The sequence below is a fragment of the Trichomycterus rosablanca genome, chromosome 16, assembly GCF_030014385.1.
Source record: "Trichomycterus rosablanca isolate fTriRos1 chromosome 16, fTriRos1.hap1, whole genome shotgun sequence".
Lineage (NCBI taxonomy): Eukaryota > Metazoa > Chordata > Actinopteri > Siluriformes > Trichomycteridae > Trichomycterus > Trichomycterus rosablanca.
Window position 1 is genome coordinate 25,563,306 of NC_086003.1, and position 22,214 is coordinate 25,585,519.

General features: G+C 42.9%; 1 protein-coding gene across 5 annotated transcripts in view; it reads right to left on the bottom strand.

Moving 5' to 3' along the window:
- Positions 1-22,214, bottom strand: part of cadm1a (cell adhesion molecule 1a) — a 457,331-nt gene that overhangs the window by 85,685 nt on the left and 349,432 nt on the right. For all 5 annotated transcript variants that reach the window (XM_063011201.1, XM_063011204.1, XM_063011203.1 and 2 more), the window contains 3 exons: positions 16,077-16,229; positions 11,688-11,825; positions 4,570-4,728 (listed from right to left, as the gene is read on the bottom strand). In XM_063011201.1, the coding sequence (XP_062867271.1) occupies positions 4,570-4,728; positions 11,688-11,825; positions 16,077-16,229 (450 nt within the window). The remainder of the gene's footprint in view (positions 1-4,569; positions 4,729-11,687; positions 11,826-16,076; positions 16,230-22,214) is intronic.

Below are 22,214 nucleotides of genomic sequence, written 5' to 3' on the forward strand. Positions count from 1 at the left end.
TACTGTCCCAACTTTTTCTGATTTGGGGTTGTATATAAAATGTTACTGTATATATGGAATAAAAACACTCTGGTATAAATATAAATAAATATCTCCTGACCTTTTTCAAAACTTCATTATAGCTTGCCCAGACTGGAAAGAACAGCTTCTTCGGACAGGTTCTTCTATAGGTAAGCGCTAATTCATGCCCTGATGTCCTTGCAGGTATTCCGTGTCTCGTAATAGCCTACTGTAATGGCTGATATGTGCTGCATGCCAAAATCTGGCTCGCCTCCAAGCCTACAGCTTCTCCAAAAGCCCCAAATCTAATATTCTCTCCATAATGGAGCTTGAAGTGACGTGCCTGTTCTGGCAAGCTGTGTGTGCCCAGCCTCACACACACTACGGGAAGAGATTACAGTGAGAAACAGTAATGACATCGATACAATTATGGATGATTTCATGTGTTTAAAGCAGTGTGGGCCGCAGAAAAAAACCTCATTTTTAACAGCAGGCCGATAATGTAAATTGGCCAGATTTCTCTGTGTGCATCACAAATTAGCATAAAGGCATGGAGCGCTGTTGTTTAGCGACACTCAAAGGGATAGGGTTTAGCTCCAGATTGTGTTGACACAAGCTGGGAAATTTGGAGATCTTAACAGATCAAATGGTGAAGGATAGAACAGATCAGTCGAGTCTGGCAGGGTGACAGCAACGGAAAGGTCTACAGCACTTGTTGGAAATGACGGCAGGGATGTCAGTGTCAGGAATGAATCAATATTTAAACCGGTTCTTTAAAATGACTAGACGAGTCGGCTAACAAGGTATGTAGCGGCCATGCTCTCATAAAACACAGCTTTAAAAAACATTTTGTTTGTTTGTTAGGATTTTAACTTCATGTTTTACACTTTGGTTACATTAATGACATAAACGGTAGTTACTCATTACACAAGATTCATCGGTTCACACAAGGTTATATCGAACACAGTCATGGACAACTTAGTATCTCCAATTCACCTCACTTGAACGTCTTTGGACTGTGGGAGGAAACTGGAGCACCCGAAGTAAACCCACGCAGACACGGGGAGAACATGCAAACTCCACACAGGAAGGACCTGGACCGCCCCACCTGGGGATCAAACCCAGGACCTTAGCTGTGAGGCGACAGTGCTACCCACTTAGCCACCGTGAAGTGTTAATACATAATCAATTACTAATTAGAACATGTAGATATGCGTAGGGCATGACTGCCAACAGTCATACTCCAATAATCCAAGAATACGGCTACAATAGAAAGTTACCGGAAGTGTACGTGGTGTAATTGCATTGTATGATGTCCAAAACCCAGTTCTAGCTGGTTTAGATCAGTTCCTATGTTCTAGCTATGAAATCTCTGTTAATGGTGGAATCCTCACAGCCCTACAAGGACACCGAAGGGAGTATACAAGGTTGTTTATTTTTTTCCTGTGTTAACACATTCACAGAGTCTCTGTGTGAGACTCTGTCAGTGTAATCCTTCTCTGCAGACAAGATTAAAAGCCCTTTTTACTCACAATCCAGTCTCTGAGGTATTTCATTAAGGCTTTTCCCACTACTTTATACAACCCTAATAATCAAAACATTGGGACAAGAAATAAAATGCAAAAATTCTATTTCTTACATTCATTTTAAATCATCACCTAAAATTTTACATTTTACGCTATCCAGTAATTGAATGCCTGCAATCATCAGCTAAATCTATTACCTGTACTTTAGATGTGGATGGTGTTCCTGATAAACCTGTATAATAAATAAAAAATCTTGGCTTCCCCCCCGACACATGAGCAGTAGCCGACTGTATCTTTTCACCTCCACGAGGTGAGTTCATATGCGGATCAGCCTTGTGCACGGAGAGTCACACCCTGATCAGCATTATTCCCCAACTCAGCCAGCAGAGGTCGTAATTGCACCAGTTATGAGGCCTCACTAAACAGCTTTGGAATGAACCGGAACATCAATTGAGGCTTTTTTGACCAGGACATACAAGTGCTCTTTTGACTAAATGGGCACAAATTCCCACAGGCATACTTTAAAGTCTCGTGAGAGGCATTATCAGAAGAGTGGCTGTTGTTATAGCTGAAAAGATCACATAGAGGTCACTGTATTTTAATACCATGTGTGTTTGAAATGAGATCCAATAAGCTCATGGGCAGGTGTCCAAATACTTTTGGCCATGTAGTGTATATTTATTTATTTAGCTTGCAGTCTAAAACAGTATAAAAATCAGTTTTCTTCAAGCAGAAATGTTTTAGAGTGTATCATCTGGTTTACATGACCCCATAAACAATCTGTTTTTCTTCAGACCCAAATAAAAAGCAATAACTGTAGTGCAGGCTATACGCTTACTGCACACTGTCCTACAAATAGAACAGTCAACTGGAAAGGGCATCAGATAATGTAGGGAGATGTATTGCACCATTTTAAAGCTCTTTCCCATCACTAAATACATCAAATCTTCTGTCCACCGCCACTTTCCTGTCTGACCTTGCTAGTCAACAAAAAAGTGGTCTAATGCCGGCTGTCCATCTGTCCAAATTACATGCTGCCAGTGTTGGCGCTGCTCTCTCGGTGATGGACAGCCAGTCATGGAGAGCTATTTTTTTTCTGAAGCTATGGTTAAGAGGAAGCTCCACCTGTTTGTCTCCGGCAGCGCACTACAGATGCGCCCCGTTCTTTCCTCCCTGTTCTTTAAACCCTCCGCATGAAAGGCAGTGAAAGAATGCCTTCGGCTTTGAAGGCGTCCGCGTATCATTTCCTCTCAGGAACTTCCTCTCCTGGGTGTTCAGGTGCAGAGACCGGCTAAGAGTTCTGCCTCAAGCTTTTAGATCTGCTCCCGCACCGTGACTGGAGGGCACCGAAGTAAAAGGTCAGGCTCATTTTAATAACACAACTATTTTCATTGCCCCTCTCCAGCTTCGCCGTTTGCCTCCAGCTGCCGAACTTCATTTCCCTTAAATCGGGTGGGGAGGGGCAGAGGTGCCGCTGAGCAGCAAAGTGAAACAGTTACATGGCATTGGCATCAATATTTCTGCATTTATTTAATATCCACCCCAGTGCTTTTTACTATTCTCTAAATGAACTGCATTGACGTTGCTCTCACACAGTGATTTCTCTCACATACTACTGCGCAGTCAGGAAATGTATTCTGCTTTTTGCACAGTTGAGCCAAAGGCAGGTACAAGCATTATTATTTAGTCATAGCTCGGTGGGTCTTGTAGTGCACCAGTGTAGAAATATGCAATGAAACAAAACCAACACGTAAAAGTCACACAAAAACTCTTCAAGTTTACAAGAGTCATTCTAATGGTCTCGGAAATGTAAACCTTTAAAAAAAAATTTTTAATTATTTTGTTTATGCATTTTCTCCCCTTTTTCTCCCTTTTTAGCGCGTCCAATTGCCCGATTGCGTCGTGCTTCCTCTCCACCAATGCCAATCCCCACTTTGATTGAGGAGAACGAAGCTAACCCACGCCCCCCTCCGACATGCGGGCAGCAGCCGTATGCATCTTATCACCTACACTTTGATGAGTGCAATGCGGATCAGCACTGTGTAAGAGAGACACACCCTGACAGCACTCTTTTAGAGGTCGAGCGGCAACCTTCATACATTTTAATAGAATTAAACTGAAACGATTGTCAAAATCATGTACACAACTTCACTCGTCTAAATTTAAATAATTCAGACTATAATTTAGTTTTACGACTCCTCCAATATGTATTACTCGTATTTATTTTCCTTTAATGATTTATGATGTATTAGTTTTATTTGCAGCCCTACAGACTCAGTCCATTCACAAGTGTGTGCCAGGGTCTCAGCACAGTAATAGTATTTTTAATTCAACAATTAACAGATTGTACATGCATAATTTAGACTAAACATAACTGAGGGTGTGTTGGAAAACCTAGTGAGCTGCCTTGCTGTCTTACTGCCTACATAGGCAGCTGCCTAAACAGAGAGGAGTATAAGTAATAAGTCATTCGAACAAGACCTGCTGGAACCCTGTTAGAACAGTCTTTTTTACATAAGATGCTATATGTATAAGGTACGTTTACATTTAAATTTTGGCATTGAGCAGACGCTCTTATCCAAAGCGACTTACAGCACACAGTCTGAGCAATTGAGGGTTAGGGGCTCTGCTCAAGGGCCCAACAGCAGCAACCTGGCAGTGGTGGGAGTTGAAGCAGCGACCTTCTGATTACTAGTCCAGTGCCTTTACCACTAGGATACAACTGCCCTGTAGGTGCATGTTACTGCTCATTCTTAAGTGCTTAGTAATAAGGGGGTCTTTAATCATCTTTTACAACATGAATGCAGGGTCTAGACATGTAGCTGTGGACGGATGATGGACTGATGACGTCACATATGTTTTACTGTTCCCCTACCACAATTTCTTAAAGCCACGCTAATAAATCAAAGCCCATGCATGACTGGCTGGCTGGATTTACTAACAGGACGGACGCCCTGGTGAAAAGCATCAGCTAAGCTAAAAAAGCTCTTGATTCCCAGTGAGGAGTTTGGCTGAGAGCTGTGGGGATCATAACGGTACTTACACTGAACTTCCAGGTATTTTTGAGCCTGGAATTCCTTAACCGCCGGATGATCCACAATGCAGACCACGGGCACGCCGTCGTCCTCCTTTGTGACTGTAAACCTTAACCAGCTGGTCACCGTGTACATCCTGTCGAATGTGTCCTCCACTTTAGACCTCCCTATAAAAGAAAAAAGCAACAATCATACATTACAAACCTTACATATGGTGGAGCCTGGTTTAATATGCATGCAGTCCTTTATCTGTACATTCATTTATCTTATTAAAGAGAAAACAACAGGGCTGTGTTTATTAGTCAGGTTAACTACAATGAAAATAATGCACAAGGACTGTTTACAAGGACACCGAATGTGCCCCTCAAGGATAGCAAATCAACAACACGTGTAGAGTTAATCAGCCGCTGTGGTGGGAGTGGAGTGGGAATGATTGTCCTCCACATTAACCATCCGGGCTGAATCTACTCAAGTTGTATGTCATCAATGTATATAATACGTGCACAGCTTATTGAATGCAACCGTTAAAATGCCTTCTTTGTGTATTTTTAAATGAATATACATCGATCAGGCACAACATTGTGACCACTTTCCTAATATTGTGTTGGTCCCCCTTTTGCTGCCCCAGACGCAACAAACTGCGCTGCACTGATACAAACTGTGTATTCTGACACCTCTCTATCAGAACCAGCATTAAGTTCTTCAGCAGTTTGAGCTACAGTAGCTCGTCTGTTGGATCGGACCACACAGGCCAGCCTTCGCTCCCCACGTGCATCAATGAGCCTTGGCCGCCCATGACCCTGTCGCCGGTTTACCACTGTTCCTTCCTTGGACAACTTTTAATAGATACTGACCACTGCAGATCGGGAACACCCCACAAGAGCTGTAGTTTTGGAGATGCTCGGACCCAGTCGTCTAGCCATCACAATTTGGCCCTTGTCAAACTCGCTCAGATCCTCACGCTCGCCCATTAACATCAACTTTGAAGATAAAATGTTCAGCTGCTGCTTAATATATCCCACCCACTAACAGGTGTCGTGATAAAGAGATAATCAGTGTTACTCACTTCACTTGTCAGTGGTCATAATGTTATACCTGGTCGGTGTAGGTTTGTTTGTTTAATAATTTTTTAAGATTTTGTTACACACTCGGGTTCCATTCTTAAGAGGACAGATAGTTACAGGTTACACATGATTCGTCAGTCCAAGTTGAATGTTAAACACCATTATGGGCAATTTTGTATCTCCAATTCACTTAACTTCTCTTTGTACTGTGTGAGGAAACCTGAGCTCTTTGAGGAAACCCACCTTGGACCCAGACCACTCCACCTGAGAATAAAACCCTGGACCTTCTTGCTGTGTGGCGACAGTGCTACCCACCGAGCCACAGTATTGTGAGTACTTTGTATATTGTGTACACAGTAGCATTTAAGAAGATTTAAAGTTTTAAACCACTTCATTCTCATCAAGATTACAGCTGTTCCACTGGAAATCTGGGAAACCAATGTGGCAGGCTGGAAATATACCCTGGACTGGGCACCAGTCTATCACAGAAGATCATACAGGAACAACTTTGTTCTGCCTTTTTGCAATGTTCCAATATACACCAATCAGCCATAACATTAAAACCACCTCCTTATTTCTACACTCACTGTCCATTTTATCAGCTCCACTTACCATATAGAAGCACTTTGTAGTTCTACAATTACTGACTGTAGTCCATCTGTTTCTCTACATAAATTTTTATCCTGCTTTCACCCTGTTCTTCAATGGTCAGGACCCCCACAGAGCAGGTATTATTTGGGTGGTGGATCATTCTCAGCACTGCAGTGACACTGACATGGTGGTGGTGTGTTAGTGTGTGTTGTGCTGGTATGAGTGGATTAGACACAGCAGCGCTGCTGAAGTTTTTAAATACCGTGTCCACTCACTGTCCACTCTATTAGACACTCCTACCTAGTTGGTCCACCTTGTAGATGTAAAGTCAGAGACGATCGCTCATCTATTGCTGCTGTTTGAGTCGGTCATCTTCTAGACCTTCATCAGTGGTCACAGGATGCTGCCCACGGGGCACTGTTGGCTGGATATTTTTGGTTGGTGGACTATTCTCAGTCCAGCAGTGACAGTGAGGTGTTTAAAAACTCCAGCAGCGCTGCTGTGTCTGATCCACTCATACCAGCACAACACACACTAACACACCACCACCATGTCAGTGTCACTGCAGTGCTGAGAATGATCCACCACCTAAATAATACCTGCTCTGTGGTGGTTCTGTGGGGGTCCTGACCACAGATGGACTACAGTCAGTAATTGTAGAACTGCAAAGTGCTTCTATATGGTCTATATTATCGTGATAACAGCACAGTCTTTTCACACCACAACTGTATTACTCCGCTGACGCATTGCCAGTAACGACAAGCTTCACAAACGCGCACGCAGGCGACACAGACTTTATTCCCGATCTCGTTTTAAATCCGTTATCTGATATACAATCTAGCGCACTGTGTAGGGAACATAAATCCGCGATCTGATACACAATCTAGTGCACTATGTAAGGAACATTTACGTGTTTGTGACGCGAACAGTTATCTTAATAGCCCAGTTAGCAGCTCCTAGTAGTTCTGTTATCATCCATAATTCTTTGGTGTGTGTGAGAGTTTTTTTATTTCCTTTTTTTCCTTCGGAGGTTCTCGCCTTTTTCTTCTTGTTGTTCTTACCTCCCTAAAATGAGTTTTTGCAACTTGGGATGTTTGCTTTGTAGTGTTAAACTTTATATTCGTTGTGGAACTACTTTTTGGCGGAAGGTATTGTCAATATCAAAGCATATTTAATATGAAATTCAGGGCTTCTTTGATTTATTTTCTTTCTTTATTTTGTAAAAACTGTTGTATAAAAGCAATAGAACACTCGAGGTCATGTGTTATCGCGAATAACATCACGACTGTGATGATCTACGGCACTCACCTTCGGTTCGTACCTGCGACCAAATCACAGCCGTGATGTTATTCGCGATAACACACTCCCTCTCGTGTTCTATTGCTTAAATATTTAACTTTGCTGTCCACATCTTTACACCGGCCACTAGAAAATTCAAACAGATGGAAGTAGGTGACTCTTCATTCAGCCGTCTCCCACTTTAGATTCAACCGATATTGTTTGTTAAGAGTCCGGCCAGGTAAACAGCTAGAATGGTAGACTGCTGAGCACCATTTACTGAATGCTTCGACAAACTGCATGTCTGTGTGATTTGGGGCATCTGCAAGATACAATTCAGAAACTGGCACAAATTGTGACGTCACAACATGAGGACAAACATCAAACATCCTGGGGACATTTTTATAATATTTAGAAACTACAAAAATACAAGAAACTATGAGGTTTGAAATAAAAAAGTGCACCCACACGCCAGTTTATATAAGATTGACAGTTTATTCATTACTGAATGCATTATCTTGGTGAGACTCACATTGGGTCTGGTGCCACCAAAAATACTGAGTGAAAAGTAAGAATACACCCTGGACAGAACACTAATATATTAAGGGCATTACACACTCACACATTAACTTCCACCTAAAGTCAATGTCTAATGTAGCCAGTCCACCTTCTGTATGCTTTTGGAAATTGGAAAGCCATGCAGACCTGGAAGGACCATGACAATGATTGGTCCATGATTGGTCCCCAGAAGCACCCCCTTCACCAGCTGCAAAAAAAAACCATATAGATGCTAACGCCAATGTTGGTGTGATGGCGTGATTTTTTGACAGCTGGCACACAATGAGGTGTTCCATTGCATAGCTACACCTGCAAATCAGCGCTACCCCCCTCACCAACAGTCCATGTACCCTCAACTTTTAATGAGAGACCTTTCACACCGCATTAACAACTCATCTCAGACAGCTTTGTGAAATCCTACCATAATACGGACAGCTCGGCTCATCTCTGCACCACGTATCCCAGCTCGCTGTGACTCCCCGCAGCATTCCCACCCATGCCAAGATAATCAGAGGGAGGAAAGATTTCCGGGCTGTGATTATTCTCAGCGCTTTGCCCGTGCTTTAATTGAGCTGGTGTTTTCCTCATTCAAATGTCAACCCCCAACAATGCCCTAATCATACCTGCTAGAGAGATAATCACAGGTCAATCACTGTCATTCATAGCTCGCCTCATTTTAATATCATCTGTGGTTTTGAAATGCAAAATCGCGCTCTGATTAGGTCTGATAACGCGATCCTACGTTAGGCTGAACATCAAAGAGAAGCCAGATATCCTGATTTTAGCACTCAGCTCGCTCAGATCCTGGCCTCGCCTTCATCCGCCGTCAGTCACGAAGCTTCATTGTAATTTCACATCGTTAACGAGAACGTCACGAGGATTTAGGGGTGAACTTGGCGCACTGAGGAAACTTGCTTTTTTAAATGCCGCACACCTTTCTAAAAATACATTCCTTATCCATTTAAAGCGTTTAGCTTGTTGGCAGGTTAGGCGAAATGGTAGGTTATATTTCTGGGCGTCGACAGCAGGGCTAATGACGGTCTCGGCTCCCGCTGGCCATCACCCATCCCGCCCTGCCTCTCATCTGGCAGCAGAAGATTAATAACTCTGCCTTTTTTAACTCCATTGTCCCTTATCTTTTTCTCAGCTCCTCTTAGCACAGCCTGGCATATTAGCTTATGGACCCGGTGTGATGAGAAATATCACATGCAGCACAAAACAAGGCAGGGAGATTTCCATCCACGTGTGTATGAATACTTGTGTACATATAAGAGTCTGAGGCTTTGCATGGCAGGGCAGCTGAGTTTACATTCCGGGGCTGGATGGGTGTAACCTTTAAATGATATTTAAAAAAGCCTGATTATCCTGAGAGTAATCAGGCTGAATGATGAGGACATTTAATTAAAAATAAATCCGCAAGGCGCCAGGGCCAAAAGTAATTTCCAGCCAGCGAGTACCAGTGCTACTCAGCATGTGTTGTTTCCTCAGTCCATTATTTCATTTTTTTTTAAATCTCCCCTTTCACTTTTCATTCTTTTCGGTAGATGAGTGCAGAACAGCTCCACACTTCGGTCCAATTCCAAGAACATCATCAAGCAAGTCAAACCATTATACAATTCAAAAATGACAATGAGCAGCGAGGGACCAGTGCCTGTCCAATATATCAGTGGGCATGTAAAATTATTGGCACCCAGTAAAGAGGAGTGAAAAGAGTTATATGAAATTCACCTTGATTCATCTCACATTAAAACAGAAAAAATAAACCTTGTTAACAAAACCACATGTGCTACAATTATTGTCACCCACAGAAATTCAACTGTACTGAAGATTGAAGATATAATTGGGTGGGGGGGTGCAAAGCCTTGTTATGGACTGGCACTTTGTCTTATACCCGTCTTGCACCCAGTGTTTACCAGACCCAATGCGGTTCCACGACCCCAACCAGGATAAAGCGGTTCATAAAAATAAATTAATAAAAATAAATTAAGTAATTTTCACATTTCTATTTCATGTTTTTTAAGTTGATTTGAGTGTTTACAACCATCTGTTTTATTGTTTCACACATATATCTGGTTTGGTCGAGACACATTTATTTTGTCTAAATATGAATTCCAGTCAGGCGTCCACACAGACATGATTGAGACATGATTGGCTGTGTCTGATTATGGGACAGCCAAATGGATTGGATAGATTGGCGCCCTGTCCAGAGTAATCCTGCCATACGCCCTGTGTTTTCCCGGTGGAAGCAGACCTGCTGCAACCCTGACCAGAATAATATAATTTAATAAATGGGTGGAATATATTGATGGTGTTTCTCCAGAACATCCTGTTTTATGTTTGGGACTTCAAACATTGTAATGGTGCGTTCATTGTTCCTCTGATTGTATCCATCTATCTTGTTGCTGGCCATCCTCTATCCATCCATCCATCCATCCATCCATCTATCGGAAGGTAAGAATACACCCTGGACAGAACACTAATATATTAAGGGCATTACACACTCACACATTAACTTCCACCTAAAGTCAATCTCTAATGTAGCCAGTCCCCCTTCTGTATGCTTTTGGAAATTGGAAATCCATGCAGACCTGAAAGGACCAAGACAATGATTGGTCCATGATTGGTCCCCAGAAGCACCCCCTTCACCAGCGGCAAAAAAAACATATAGATGCTAACACCAATGTTGGTGTGATGGCGTGATTTTTTGACAGCTGGCACACAATGAGGTGTTCCATTGCATAGCTACACCTGCAAATCAGCGCTACCCCCCTCACCAACAGTCCATGTACCCTCAACTTTTAATGAGAAACCTTTCACACCGCATTAACAACTCATCTCAGACAGCTTTGTCTGCAGCTCCCCTGCAAAATGTCTCTAGTAACTAAGTGCTTGTTTTCTCCTGCACAAGAGAAGTTCAGGTTTACACAGAGATCAGTACTTCGTGCGACAATTGCAGCGGCACTGAGGAATCCCTTGGCCCTGCCCTCCCTCAGACACAGCCAGTCATGGCTGTGTAAGTGCCCGGCTGGGCGACTGCAGAGCTGAGATTCGAACTTGAGAGCTAAGCAGTGGTGGGCTACTGTGTTAGACTGCTGTGCCACCCGAGAGATTGTATGTGTATTTTGACACAGCTGATTTCTCTCACAGACAAGCAGAGAGACAGACAGAAAGACAGAGAGACAGACAGAAAGTGTCTTCCAATCAGTCACAAAAATCACTCATTTTTTGATTGAAAAAAGAAATCATAGAAATACGAGGAATAAATAATTTATTTTTAGGTTTGATGTAAGTTAATGCTTGAAGGTTTGCTTCCAAAGTGAATTGGTTCTGCAATATAATACATAATATCTTCATGTCTAGACAGCCTTGAGTCTCAGGTGCGATCTTTCAGGTGGTCTCAGTGGCACGGCACTTCTGTAACATGCTTAAAATTACGTGTTAAAAAAGACTTTGTACAAAACACAGGAGAAAACACGCCAGAACAGCTCCAGGATCAGAAGATCATAGAACTGAAAATATGCAATCAGGTTGATAGAAGAAACATATTATATTATCCATAATTAAAAAAAAAGGATAGCTGAAACCTGAACTCAGAAGCTCTATTTCAGATCCAGGATGTAAGAATCATAACCTACCTTGCAGCTCTTTATCGCCCTTCATCCATTTGATGTTGGCAGCGGGTTTGCTGCCCATCGCTGTGCAGATAAACTCTGTCTCATTGCCCTCGCTCACGATCTCCTCCCGTGACTCGATGATTGGGTTGCCAGGTGGGACTGGGGGAAGCAAACAGAAAAACAGGCTGTTTTAGAGTTGAGCTATCAAACAGCCATGATTACAGAGACAACACACAGCAGAGCCAAAATATGAAATGTGAACACCATCGCCTAGTTCAACAAATGTGCATGTTAGGATCATGGATGTATTACATTGTGGGCTGATGATAGTTCATGTGTTGACTGCAGCAGTTGAGGTGTGGTCTTATAGGGAGTTGTAGTAAGTACCAACACATACCAGAAACAACTACCACAACTGCTACAACACAATAGTACTATCATGCTAGATAACATGGTGTCAGTCCATTGCAGGACATCAATATCTTTTTTAAAAAATGTTTCCCCTAATGTTCCTCTCAATCTAGTCATATTCAGTTAACCGATTGCATTACGTTTCCTCTCTACAGATGTTGACCTTCACTAGGACTGAGGAGAGCCGTGACTATTACACGCCCCCTCCGACACGTGTGCAGTAGCCGACTGCATCTTTTCACCTGCACAAGAAGAGTTCATAAGTGGATCAGCTTTGTGTACAAAGAGTCACACCCTGATCCTCAGTATCCCCCGTCTCTGTGCAGGCACCATCAATCAGCCAGCAGAGGTCGTAATTGCATCAGGAATCCCCCTCCGGCACCACCCTTGAAAAAACAGTCAATTGTTCAGTTGTTCATGTAGGTGCCCAGTCTGCCGGTAGCAGAGCTGAGATTCAAAACAAGGACATCAGTTCGAGATGAGGACATCACTCTCTTTAACATGTACTTAAATTTTATAGCAGCAGTTAAGAGCATGTTATTGGGAGCTGGAACCCAGATCCTTAAGACCCGTGTTGTTTTGGGGCACCCACTCAACCGGCCATACCTAAATAATAGTAGACTTTTTGCTACATTAAATATACCAAACTAAAAGACCAGATATGTTTACATGCCAGCTAGATCATTCTGAGCTCAAAGATGTACTGACAGTTTCTAGAAAATATTTGGTTGATTAATGTACTTACTATCTAAGGCCAGAGGAAACATATACTACAAGGGTTCTTCAAAAAGTTTCCGCACTTTTAAAACTCACTTTATTTATTAAGAATTTTAAAAACAAATGACATCACTTCTCTACATAATCACTTTCCGATGCATTTTTCCAGCGTCGTACCAACTTTTTAATGCCATCAGCAAAAAACAGTTTTGGTTGAGCGCGTAGCCACTGATGCACATATCTGCTTTTACATCATCATCACATAAACATTTTCTTCCCCTTAAAGCTTCTTTAAGCGTCAAAAAAGGTGGAAATCAGATGGCGCTAAATCCGGACTATAAGCATCTCAAGACTCTCAGACAAGACTGATTACGACTCCTAACACCCTCACCGCTTCCAGCCAAAATATAAAAGTGTGGAAATTTTTGAAGATCCTTCATAGTCATCTGAGGTTGCAAATAATTTGTCACTTGGCATGTAGAGAACTGCTGTTGTTGTAGATCAGGGTCAAAATAAATATTACTAAAAAATATGTACACATCACTGTGTTTAAATGGTTTATAATGCATTTTTTATTTCATTTCATTTTTTAATAAAATGTAGAAAACCTTCCTTCTCTATGTGCATAAACGTTGCTAGACTGGAACTATAAGGTACTAATGTCAAATGTTTATGTTAAATAAGGTGTTCGGCACAGTATTATAACATTGTGAGTATAAAGTTCCTAATAAAGTGGCCAGTAAGTTGGCAAGCCAGGTTCCATCAGGAAACACAGGGCACGAAACCATCGCAGGGCTTCGGCCATTCCGGCAGACATAAGCAATCATGTCTGTGGATTATTTAAACCCAGTGTTGGTGGGCTAGCGTGATAGCCGAGCGCAGTGTATACACTGTGTAAACACTGAAAGTATACACCGACCAGGCATAACATTATGACCACTGACAGTTGAAGTGAATAACACTAATTATCTCTTCATCACGGCACCTGTTAGTGGGTGAGATATATTAGGAAGCAAGTGAACATTTTATCCTCAAAGTTTATGTGTTAGAAGCAGGAAAAATGGGCGAGCGTAAGGATTTGGGTGAGTTTGACAAGCGCCAGACTGTAATGGCTAGATGACTGGGTCAGAGAATCTCCAAAACTGCAGCTCTTGTGGGGTGTTCCCAGTCTATCTATCAAAAGTGGTCCAAAGAAGGAACAGTGGTAAACCGGCGACAGGGTCATGGGCGGCCAAAGCTCATTGATGCACGTGTGGAGCGAAGGCTGGCCCGTGTGGTCCGATCCAACAGACGAGCTACTGTAGCTCAAATTGCTGAAAGAGTTAATGCTGGTTCTGATAGAAAGGTGTCAGAGTACACAGTGCAGTTGCAGGGCTGCTTTACCAGCAAAAGGGGGACCAACACAATATTAGGAAGGTGGTCATAATGTTATGCTTGATCGATGTGTAAAAGTAATCAATTGTTTTTGCAATAATTGTGTATGGATGCATGAACAATTAGTACATTTATTAGCATTAGCTTTCTCAAAGATCAGCACTGAGAAAAAATCTGGACAGCAAAACACACAACTGTTAATAAAGCCCCCACTCACTGCCAAAACACTGCTATCAAATAATTCCAGAATCCCCCCCCCCCCCTCACCCAGCTCTGTTGTTAGTACTTTCTGTCCCAGTATTCACACTGAGTTTAAACTCCACCATCACGTCCATATAATTACGTTCAAATTTCAGGGGGAATTTCCAAGCTGCATTTCCAAAAGCCAAACACCATCATTTGCACTAACAGACATAATTTTGCCAGACATGAATGCGAGACAGATGCGCTCATATACGCGAGCGCTGTAATTGCTTTAAAGGGCCGTGCCAGGCTACACAGCTGAGTCCTCGTAGGCTGAGGCAGGTGAAGTGTTTGCACAAACTGTAAAGGGCTTTCAGCGGCCCTCCAAACACGAGTGTGTGTGTGTGTTAGTGTATGGAATATACGAGAGCTGCTTCTAGCTGGAATAATGACGCAGCAGTTCAACTGGGGCCACCAGTTCACCAGAATGGCTGAAATTCCTTTTTATGAAAATGCCGTTTACTATGTAAAAATACACTATTCGGCCAAAAGTATTTGGACACCAGACAAATGGTATTAAAACAGAGTGACCTCTATGTGATCTTTTCAGCTATAAAGGCAGCCACTCTTGGAAAGACTTCTGACAGGACTTGGAAGTATGTCTGTGGAAATTTGTGCCCACAGACATAGGCATTTGTATGGCTGGGCCCTGATGTTGGTCCAGAAAGCCTCAGTTGGTGTTCCAGTTCATTCCAGAGCTGTTCTGGGGCTGAGGTCAGAGCTCTGTGCAGGACACTGGGGTTTCTTTAAACCGAGCTTTTCTTCATGTCTTTATAGATTTTGCTTTGTGCACAGGGGTACAGTCATACTGGAACAGGAAAGGACCTTCCCTAAACTATATATATGTATTTATATATAAGGCTAGCCCACTACCACTGAGATCTGGGGTTCTAATCTCAGTGATGCTATTGGCTGGTTGGGCTTATACACAAACACATTAATAAATGTGATATAAAATTACACATTTATTAAATTTTCCTGTTTTTCCTACACTTTATCCTGGTCATGGTTGCAGTGTGTCCAGTTTCCTTGGGATCACCAGGTACAGTGCAGTAACACACCTAAGACAGGATGCCAATCCATTGCAGGGCCTTGGCCACTCCTTGGTCTGTATTTAGACACAAAATGGCTGATGGCACTGCTGAGAATTTTGAACCCTGGATCCCAGCAGTAGTGTACTAGTGCCACCCAGGCACCCAATAATAAAAACACATATTTTAAAGCAAGTTGGGTTTCCAACGTCTCTCGTCAGGTGACCCCAGGTATCAGATGAGACGTATAGAAGCTCAGTACTGACTCTCATGTTTTGAACATGTAGGGAAGTGATGGGTTTCATCTGTGCCATGCATATTACTGTTATTAGTCCCTCGCCTCAGCTAAACAGCTATTAATTCGTCGTGTAGTTGCTGGGCTGCTGGTTTATAACACTGTATTTTTCAGCTAATAAACCCTGAGTGATAAAAACATCTCTGATGAAACAGAAAAGCATCTGTCGAGTGTAGCTGTTTCATCATCCCAGTACCTTGAACCCCTTGCTGTTAAAAAGAACAAGACAAGGACATGTTCGGGAAATGCGCTCTGTTGCTGCTTGTTCCTTCAGCAGGGAGGACGGCAGTAAGTAGTGTGTGTTTGTTTGTGTTTACGTGTGTGTGTGGCGGCTCGTACTCAGCACAGTGATGTCGGCGTAGGCCTCCTGCGGCGGGTCCGTGTAGAGCTGGCACACGTATCGGCCCTCATCCGAGAGAGAAACGTTGGACAGAGCCACGCGCAGCTCGTTGTCTGAGAAGTTGACCAGCTGAAAGCGAGCGTCCTTCAGGGCTAAGAGGAAGGAAAAGGAAAATAACATGAATTAAAATACGGTTCTACTTTTAAACATTGAATTAGTTTCTTTAGTTCTGCATCAGAGCTGTAACTGTAACACGATCCACCTTGCAGCGTACACCACCTAAAGGACGAAGAGCTGCGCACTGATCTCCATTATCTTTATCTCACTGAGCCATCGATCAACCAGCAGAGGTCATAATTGCAGCAGATATAAGAAACCCTTTCTGGTTCTCCCTTCCTTGGACACGCTGATCATTGTCCATATAGGTGCCATATAGGTGCCCGGCCTAGAGAGCCGAGATTCGAACTTGCAAATTCAAATTCAATTTAAATGTCAGCTCTGGTGGGCTAGCTTTGGTGTTCACCACCCGAGTGCACCCTGAGATTTATTTTTGAATGATTTGACCTGGACCTGTTTTCTTTGGTTTTTAGACATTTTACCACCAAGAGAATTTTTTGCAGACAATTTACTGATCAACCTTAGAAAGATTGAATGCAGTCAAGCTTGCCCGATTGCAACGCTGAGCGCACACTTATTTATTTATTTTTCTTTTCCACACAGAATAAAATGTTACAAGTGTACCTAATAGCTAGCTCCATCATTGCTTTGGTCAGTAGTGACTCACGATGACCTTTCTTCAGCCAGTAGTGACGCTTTCAACCTGCCTAAAATTAACATTCGGTTTATTAAAAGAAGCAGAAGTCGGTGTGGAGGAGATCAGATATGGCTGATGTTCCATTAGATGTCCAGGATAATGAGTTTTACCCTAATGAATATATTACAGTGAAGGAATGTCATACAAAAGTCTGGAATTTTACTACATTCCATTTTGCCTTGTTGGACACTAAACATTTTTGAGTGATTGACAACATCTGGGACAAGAAAACAACTGTGTAAACTAGATTTTGTTGAATTCTCCATAATAAATGGATTTTACCTGCATTTGTATCTGTGTTGGATTTGTGTTAGATATCTGGATGTCTTAGTTACTTTGAATATCAAACACTTCCAGGCTCGGTCGGTTTAATGAAAACAACCTTGTCTTTGCCTGAAGGAGGAAGTTCTGGCGTGAGGCACACGCTGTTCCCAACTTTTTGGTCTTCAAATCAAGTTCAGGGTCTTTCTCCTAATTAGGTGAAGTCAAAAACGCTTTTTCACATTCCTCTTGGCCAAGAATAATGAGGAGTCTATTAGGCTCGCTATCAAGTCGACCGCGATGGAAAAAAGCACGTGTCGGAACGGGCGAGAGACACCGAAACAAAGACAGGGAGGAATGGGGAGAGAGAGATAAAAGCCTGCCCCCCATTGTGGAATAAATTCCAGCAGACCATTTATGACACTAAGAGCTCTTGCGCCGGCTTATGTTCTTGCCGGATCGTCCGAGTTCAAAAAGGAGTGAATAAATAAAGAAATATATCTAGAGGAAATAAATAATCAGTCATCATTAGAGGTTTGTGAAGTGATGGGCTCCTGCCAGCGGGCACTGATGGAGCAGCATGTTGATTGTCTTGAGCTTAAGCTGGTTATGCATGATTTTTACATTTTATGCTAAAAGACAGAGACAGCAGTGAAGGAGACAGAAGTAAAAGAACAAATTAGAAAGAGAAAATACGAGGAGAGGGATAGATGGGGTTTTTCTCACTGTTTGAAAGTGTGACTCAGTTTTTTACACACTTTATTAAAAATCTGGAACCCGGCTGCATACCTGCAAACCTGGCTGTTTGGTAAGAGCGGTTTGTAAGGTTTAGTAATTGTAGAAGTGAAGCCGTGGTCTGACCCCGGAGCAGTGGTCTGCAGAGCAAACACAATAAAGATCAAAGCTTTCTTAACTGAACTCGAGGGCTCTACGGCAATATCCTTCCTATATTCTTTTAAAGGTGGGTTTAGGAAAACACCACGTCCCAGTGCGCTCTGGTAGCACAGAAGCAAATTATGCTGGTCCACTATGGGCTGGTTGGACGTCTACATACAGACATGATGTCTGAGGGGTGGACGAGGACCCGCAAAAAGATTAGCGTCCGGTCCAGGGTGTGCTGTTGCATTGCACCCAGTGATTTGTTAGGACACCAACCTGTCTTTTTACTTATTTAATTTGCATTGTTGGACCATTTCTCCCACCTCCGTTGGCTTTACATTTATAACAATCAGCAGACACACTGATACGAATCCGCTTACGTTTGTGGCTGAATCCAATTTCAGCTATTAGGGATTAAGGGCCTCGCTCAGAGACCCAACAGTGATAACTTGGTGGTGGGGCTTGAACTGGCAACCTTCTGATTACCAGTACAGTACAATGCTGTTTTTCCCATTTCATTTATAACATTCAGCAGACACATCGATCCGAAGCTGCTTATGTTTGTGACTGAATAAACCTTCAGCTATTGAAGATTAAGGGCCTCGCTCAGAGACCCAACAGTGGTAACTTGATGGCGGTGGGACTTGAACCAGCAACCTTCAGATTACTAGTACAGTACAATCCTGTTTTTCCTCATTTTATTTGTGCTGTTGGGCCATGTCTCCCACCTCCATTGGCTTTACATTTATCCAAAGCCGGTTATGATTGTGACTAAATCCAACTTCAGCTATTGAGGAATAAGGGCCTCGCTCAGAGACCCAACAGTGGTAACTTGATGGCGGTGGGGCTTGAACCGGCAACCTTTTGATTACTAGTACAGTATAATCCTGTTTTTTACCATTTCATTTGTGCTGTTGGACCTGTTCTTTGACTCTTATTGGCTTTACATCTGACATTTAGCAGACACGTTTATCCAAAGCTGCTTTCAATTGTGACTGAATCCAAATACAGCTATTGAGGATTAAGGGCCTCATTTAGGGACCCAACAGTGGCAACTTGGTAGTGGTGGGGTTTGAACCGGGAACCTTCTGATTGCAAGTAAAGTACCTTAGCCGCTGTATAACCTGCTGCTCTTGTCTGCAAACTTTGTCAGTCAGTCCCGAACTACAAGCTGTTGCATCAGAAACCACGAGTCACAGATCAGCCCCGGGTTAATGCATGACTCTACACCCCGCAGCCATCCGGAGAACATGAATCTGGATTATCCCCCTTCCACGCACACACACCCGTCTCAGTCTGTCAATCCTTTTCTCTAACGGTCCATAGCTTGAGTGTGTGGAGCCCACACTGGAGGAAACGGTGTGCTGTTCACCTTTGATCATGGTGCCAGGGTTGTGTGATCTTCAAGAGAATGCACAAATAAATAAAACACCCTGAGCCGAGCATGTAGCTGTGTGTGTGTGTGTGTATGTGTGTGTGCTCTCAGTTGAATAAAAACGTGTACCGGATTAAAGGAAAATCAACGGAAGGCCGTTTACTCTGGCAAACCAAGCGCTGCTTTTGCTCCTTTCCCTTCACCCCATGTGGCGCATCCTTTATGTGCTATTAGGATAATGTGGGACTAATTAGAACGGCCGGCTTGAAAGCGGGAATCTGGTTGTCAGGGGGAGGGCAGGGAGGCCCGAATGATTTAATTTAATTTATTGATTAAGAATGCGCAGGGATTAAAGTGCACCGATAAGGGGCAGGCAGTCAGTGCAGTTTCTAATCTATTGTGACGGAGCATCAGGTGGAGAGACAGCAATAATCACGGCATTACAAAAACATGAATATCTGCGGTGTCAGCTCTAAAGGCTACGAGATGAAGAGGCTTAGGGAGAGCCGAGCATTTTGTGTAGGAACTACAGTATGTGCAGGACTGTGGTGTTAGGAGTTAAAGTGGCTATACTTACTAAAAAAACAGCCAAAATGCTGCCCACATTAGCATTAATGCATTAGAGGAGATTTATGCTGATTTACAGCAACTGAAGTTAAAGCAAACATTAGCAAGGTGAAGCGGACAGGACCAGGATATGCATTTAGGTTGAGTTTTATTATCCAAATAAAAAGCAGAGGAATGTTTTAGGATACACTAATCCCACTTTCCCCATTTGCTTTGGTACTAATACCAAAGATCTTAGTACTTTCTGATTCCCAATACAAAATCAGTACTGATGTCCTAAAAGTAACTGAAACTAATATCTGCAAAATATAACAAACGTCAATATCTGGATGGTACGGGTAGTACCAACCCAGCATATTAGGTCAGCTATGCTATACACTGTGATTGGTGTAATCCAAAAACCACTAACGAACAGGTCTGCCATTAATTTAAAGATACTGGAACACTGGGGTCACTGTCCACAAAGTAAGCTTTACACTGCCATAGGCTTAGAGGCTGTCGTGAAAGGAAAAAAGAGCCTGCAGGTTCCTTCCACTTTCGCATCTTAAATTCACCTCACTTGCACATCTTTGTACTGTTGGAGGAAACCGGAACACCCGAAGGAAACCCATACAGACACATGGAGAACGTGCAAACTGCACAGACATGCACAGAAAGGACCCGGACCGCTCCACCTGGGAATCGAAACCAGGACCTTCTTGCTGTGAGGTGACAGTGCTACCCACCAAACCACCGTCCTATACAACAAATGAAGGCCTTTCATCTGACTATTTAAATTTTACTTATATATTTGTACATTTTTTAATTATATATATACAGTATATATACACTGATTAGCCATAACATTAAAACCACCTTCTTGTTTCTACACTCACTGTCCATTTTATCAGTTCCACTTACCATATAGAAGCACTTTGTAGTTATACAGTTACTGACTGTAGTCCATCTGTTACTCTGCATGCTTTGTTAGCCCCCTTTTATGCTGTTCCTCAATGGTCAGGACCCCCACAGGACCACCACAGAGCAGGTATTATTTGGGTGGGAGGTAATTCTCAGCACTGCAGTGACACTGACATGGTGGTGGTGTGTTAGTGTGTAATAGTCCACCAACCAAAATTATCCAGCCAACAGCACCCCATAGGCAGTGTCCTGTGACCACTGATGAAGGTCTCGAAGATGACCAACTCAAACAGCAGCAATAGATGAGCGATCGTCTCTGACTTTACATCTACAAGGTGGACCAACTAGGTAGGAGTGTCTAACAGAGTGGACAGTGAGTGGACATGGTATTTAAAAACTCCAGCAGCGCTGCTGTGTCTGATTCACTCACACCAGCACAACACACACTAACACACCACCATCAATCGTCATTGTCACTGCAGTGCTGAGAATGATCCACCATCCAAATAATACCTGCTCTGTGGTGGTCCTGAGGGGGTCCTGACCATTGAAGAACAGGGGGAGAGCAGGTTCAAAAAGTATGTAGAGAAATTGATGGACTACAGTCAGTAATTGTAGAACTACAAAGTGCTTCTATATGGTAAGTGGAGCCGATAAAATGGACAGTGAGTGTAGAAACAAGGAGGTGGTTTGAACGTTATGGCTGATGACAGTATATATAACCACTGCTTTTATTTGAGATCTTCACCAGTAAAACAGGGGAAATGATAAAAAAAAAAGAAAAGAAAATGACCTAAATATTTACTACGACATTTTCTACTGAGCACACAGCCTTTGATGCTGCAAATATTGGACACGTACACAGGCCACCGTGACGCCTGTGCTGTCCCAGAATGCCCTGAGTGGTTGGCCCCCAGTGACAGGAGGATAAAGCTGAGTGCTGGTGCTATTCAGCTCGCTGCAGGTGTGCAGTAAAATGAAGCGCAGCATGGCAACGTGTCCCACTGAGAACAAATCATTAAGGCCAAAGTCCTACAAGCATATTTTATTTTACTTTTTACTTTCTCCTTGTTGATGTTGTTGTTTTTTTATTCAACACTAGATACCAACACATTCCGCGTCTATTCCAACAAAAAGTGATGCGAATTGGAAGAGACAGGCTGACCTACGCTGGCAGGGCACGGAGCCGGGCGTCCGCTGAGGTTCTGATTATGATTAAGATGAGAGAGTGTGATACAGGCTCAGGATGGCACAATGCAGCACCTCGCAAACAAACAACAAGGACAAAAATGCCGTGTGAAAAGGCCTCGGAGCCTGCAGGGCTTCTCAGCACGCTGGGTC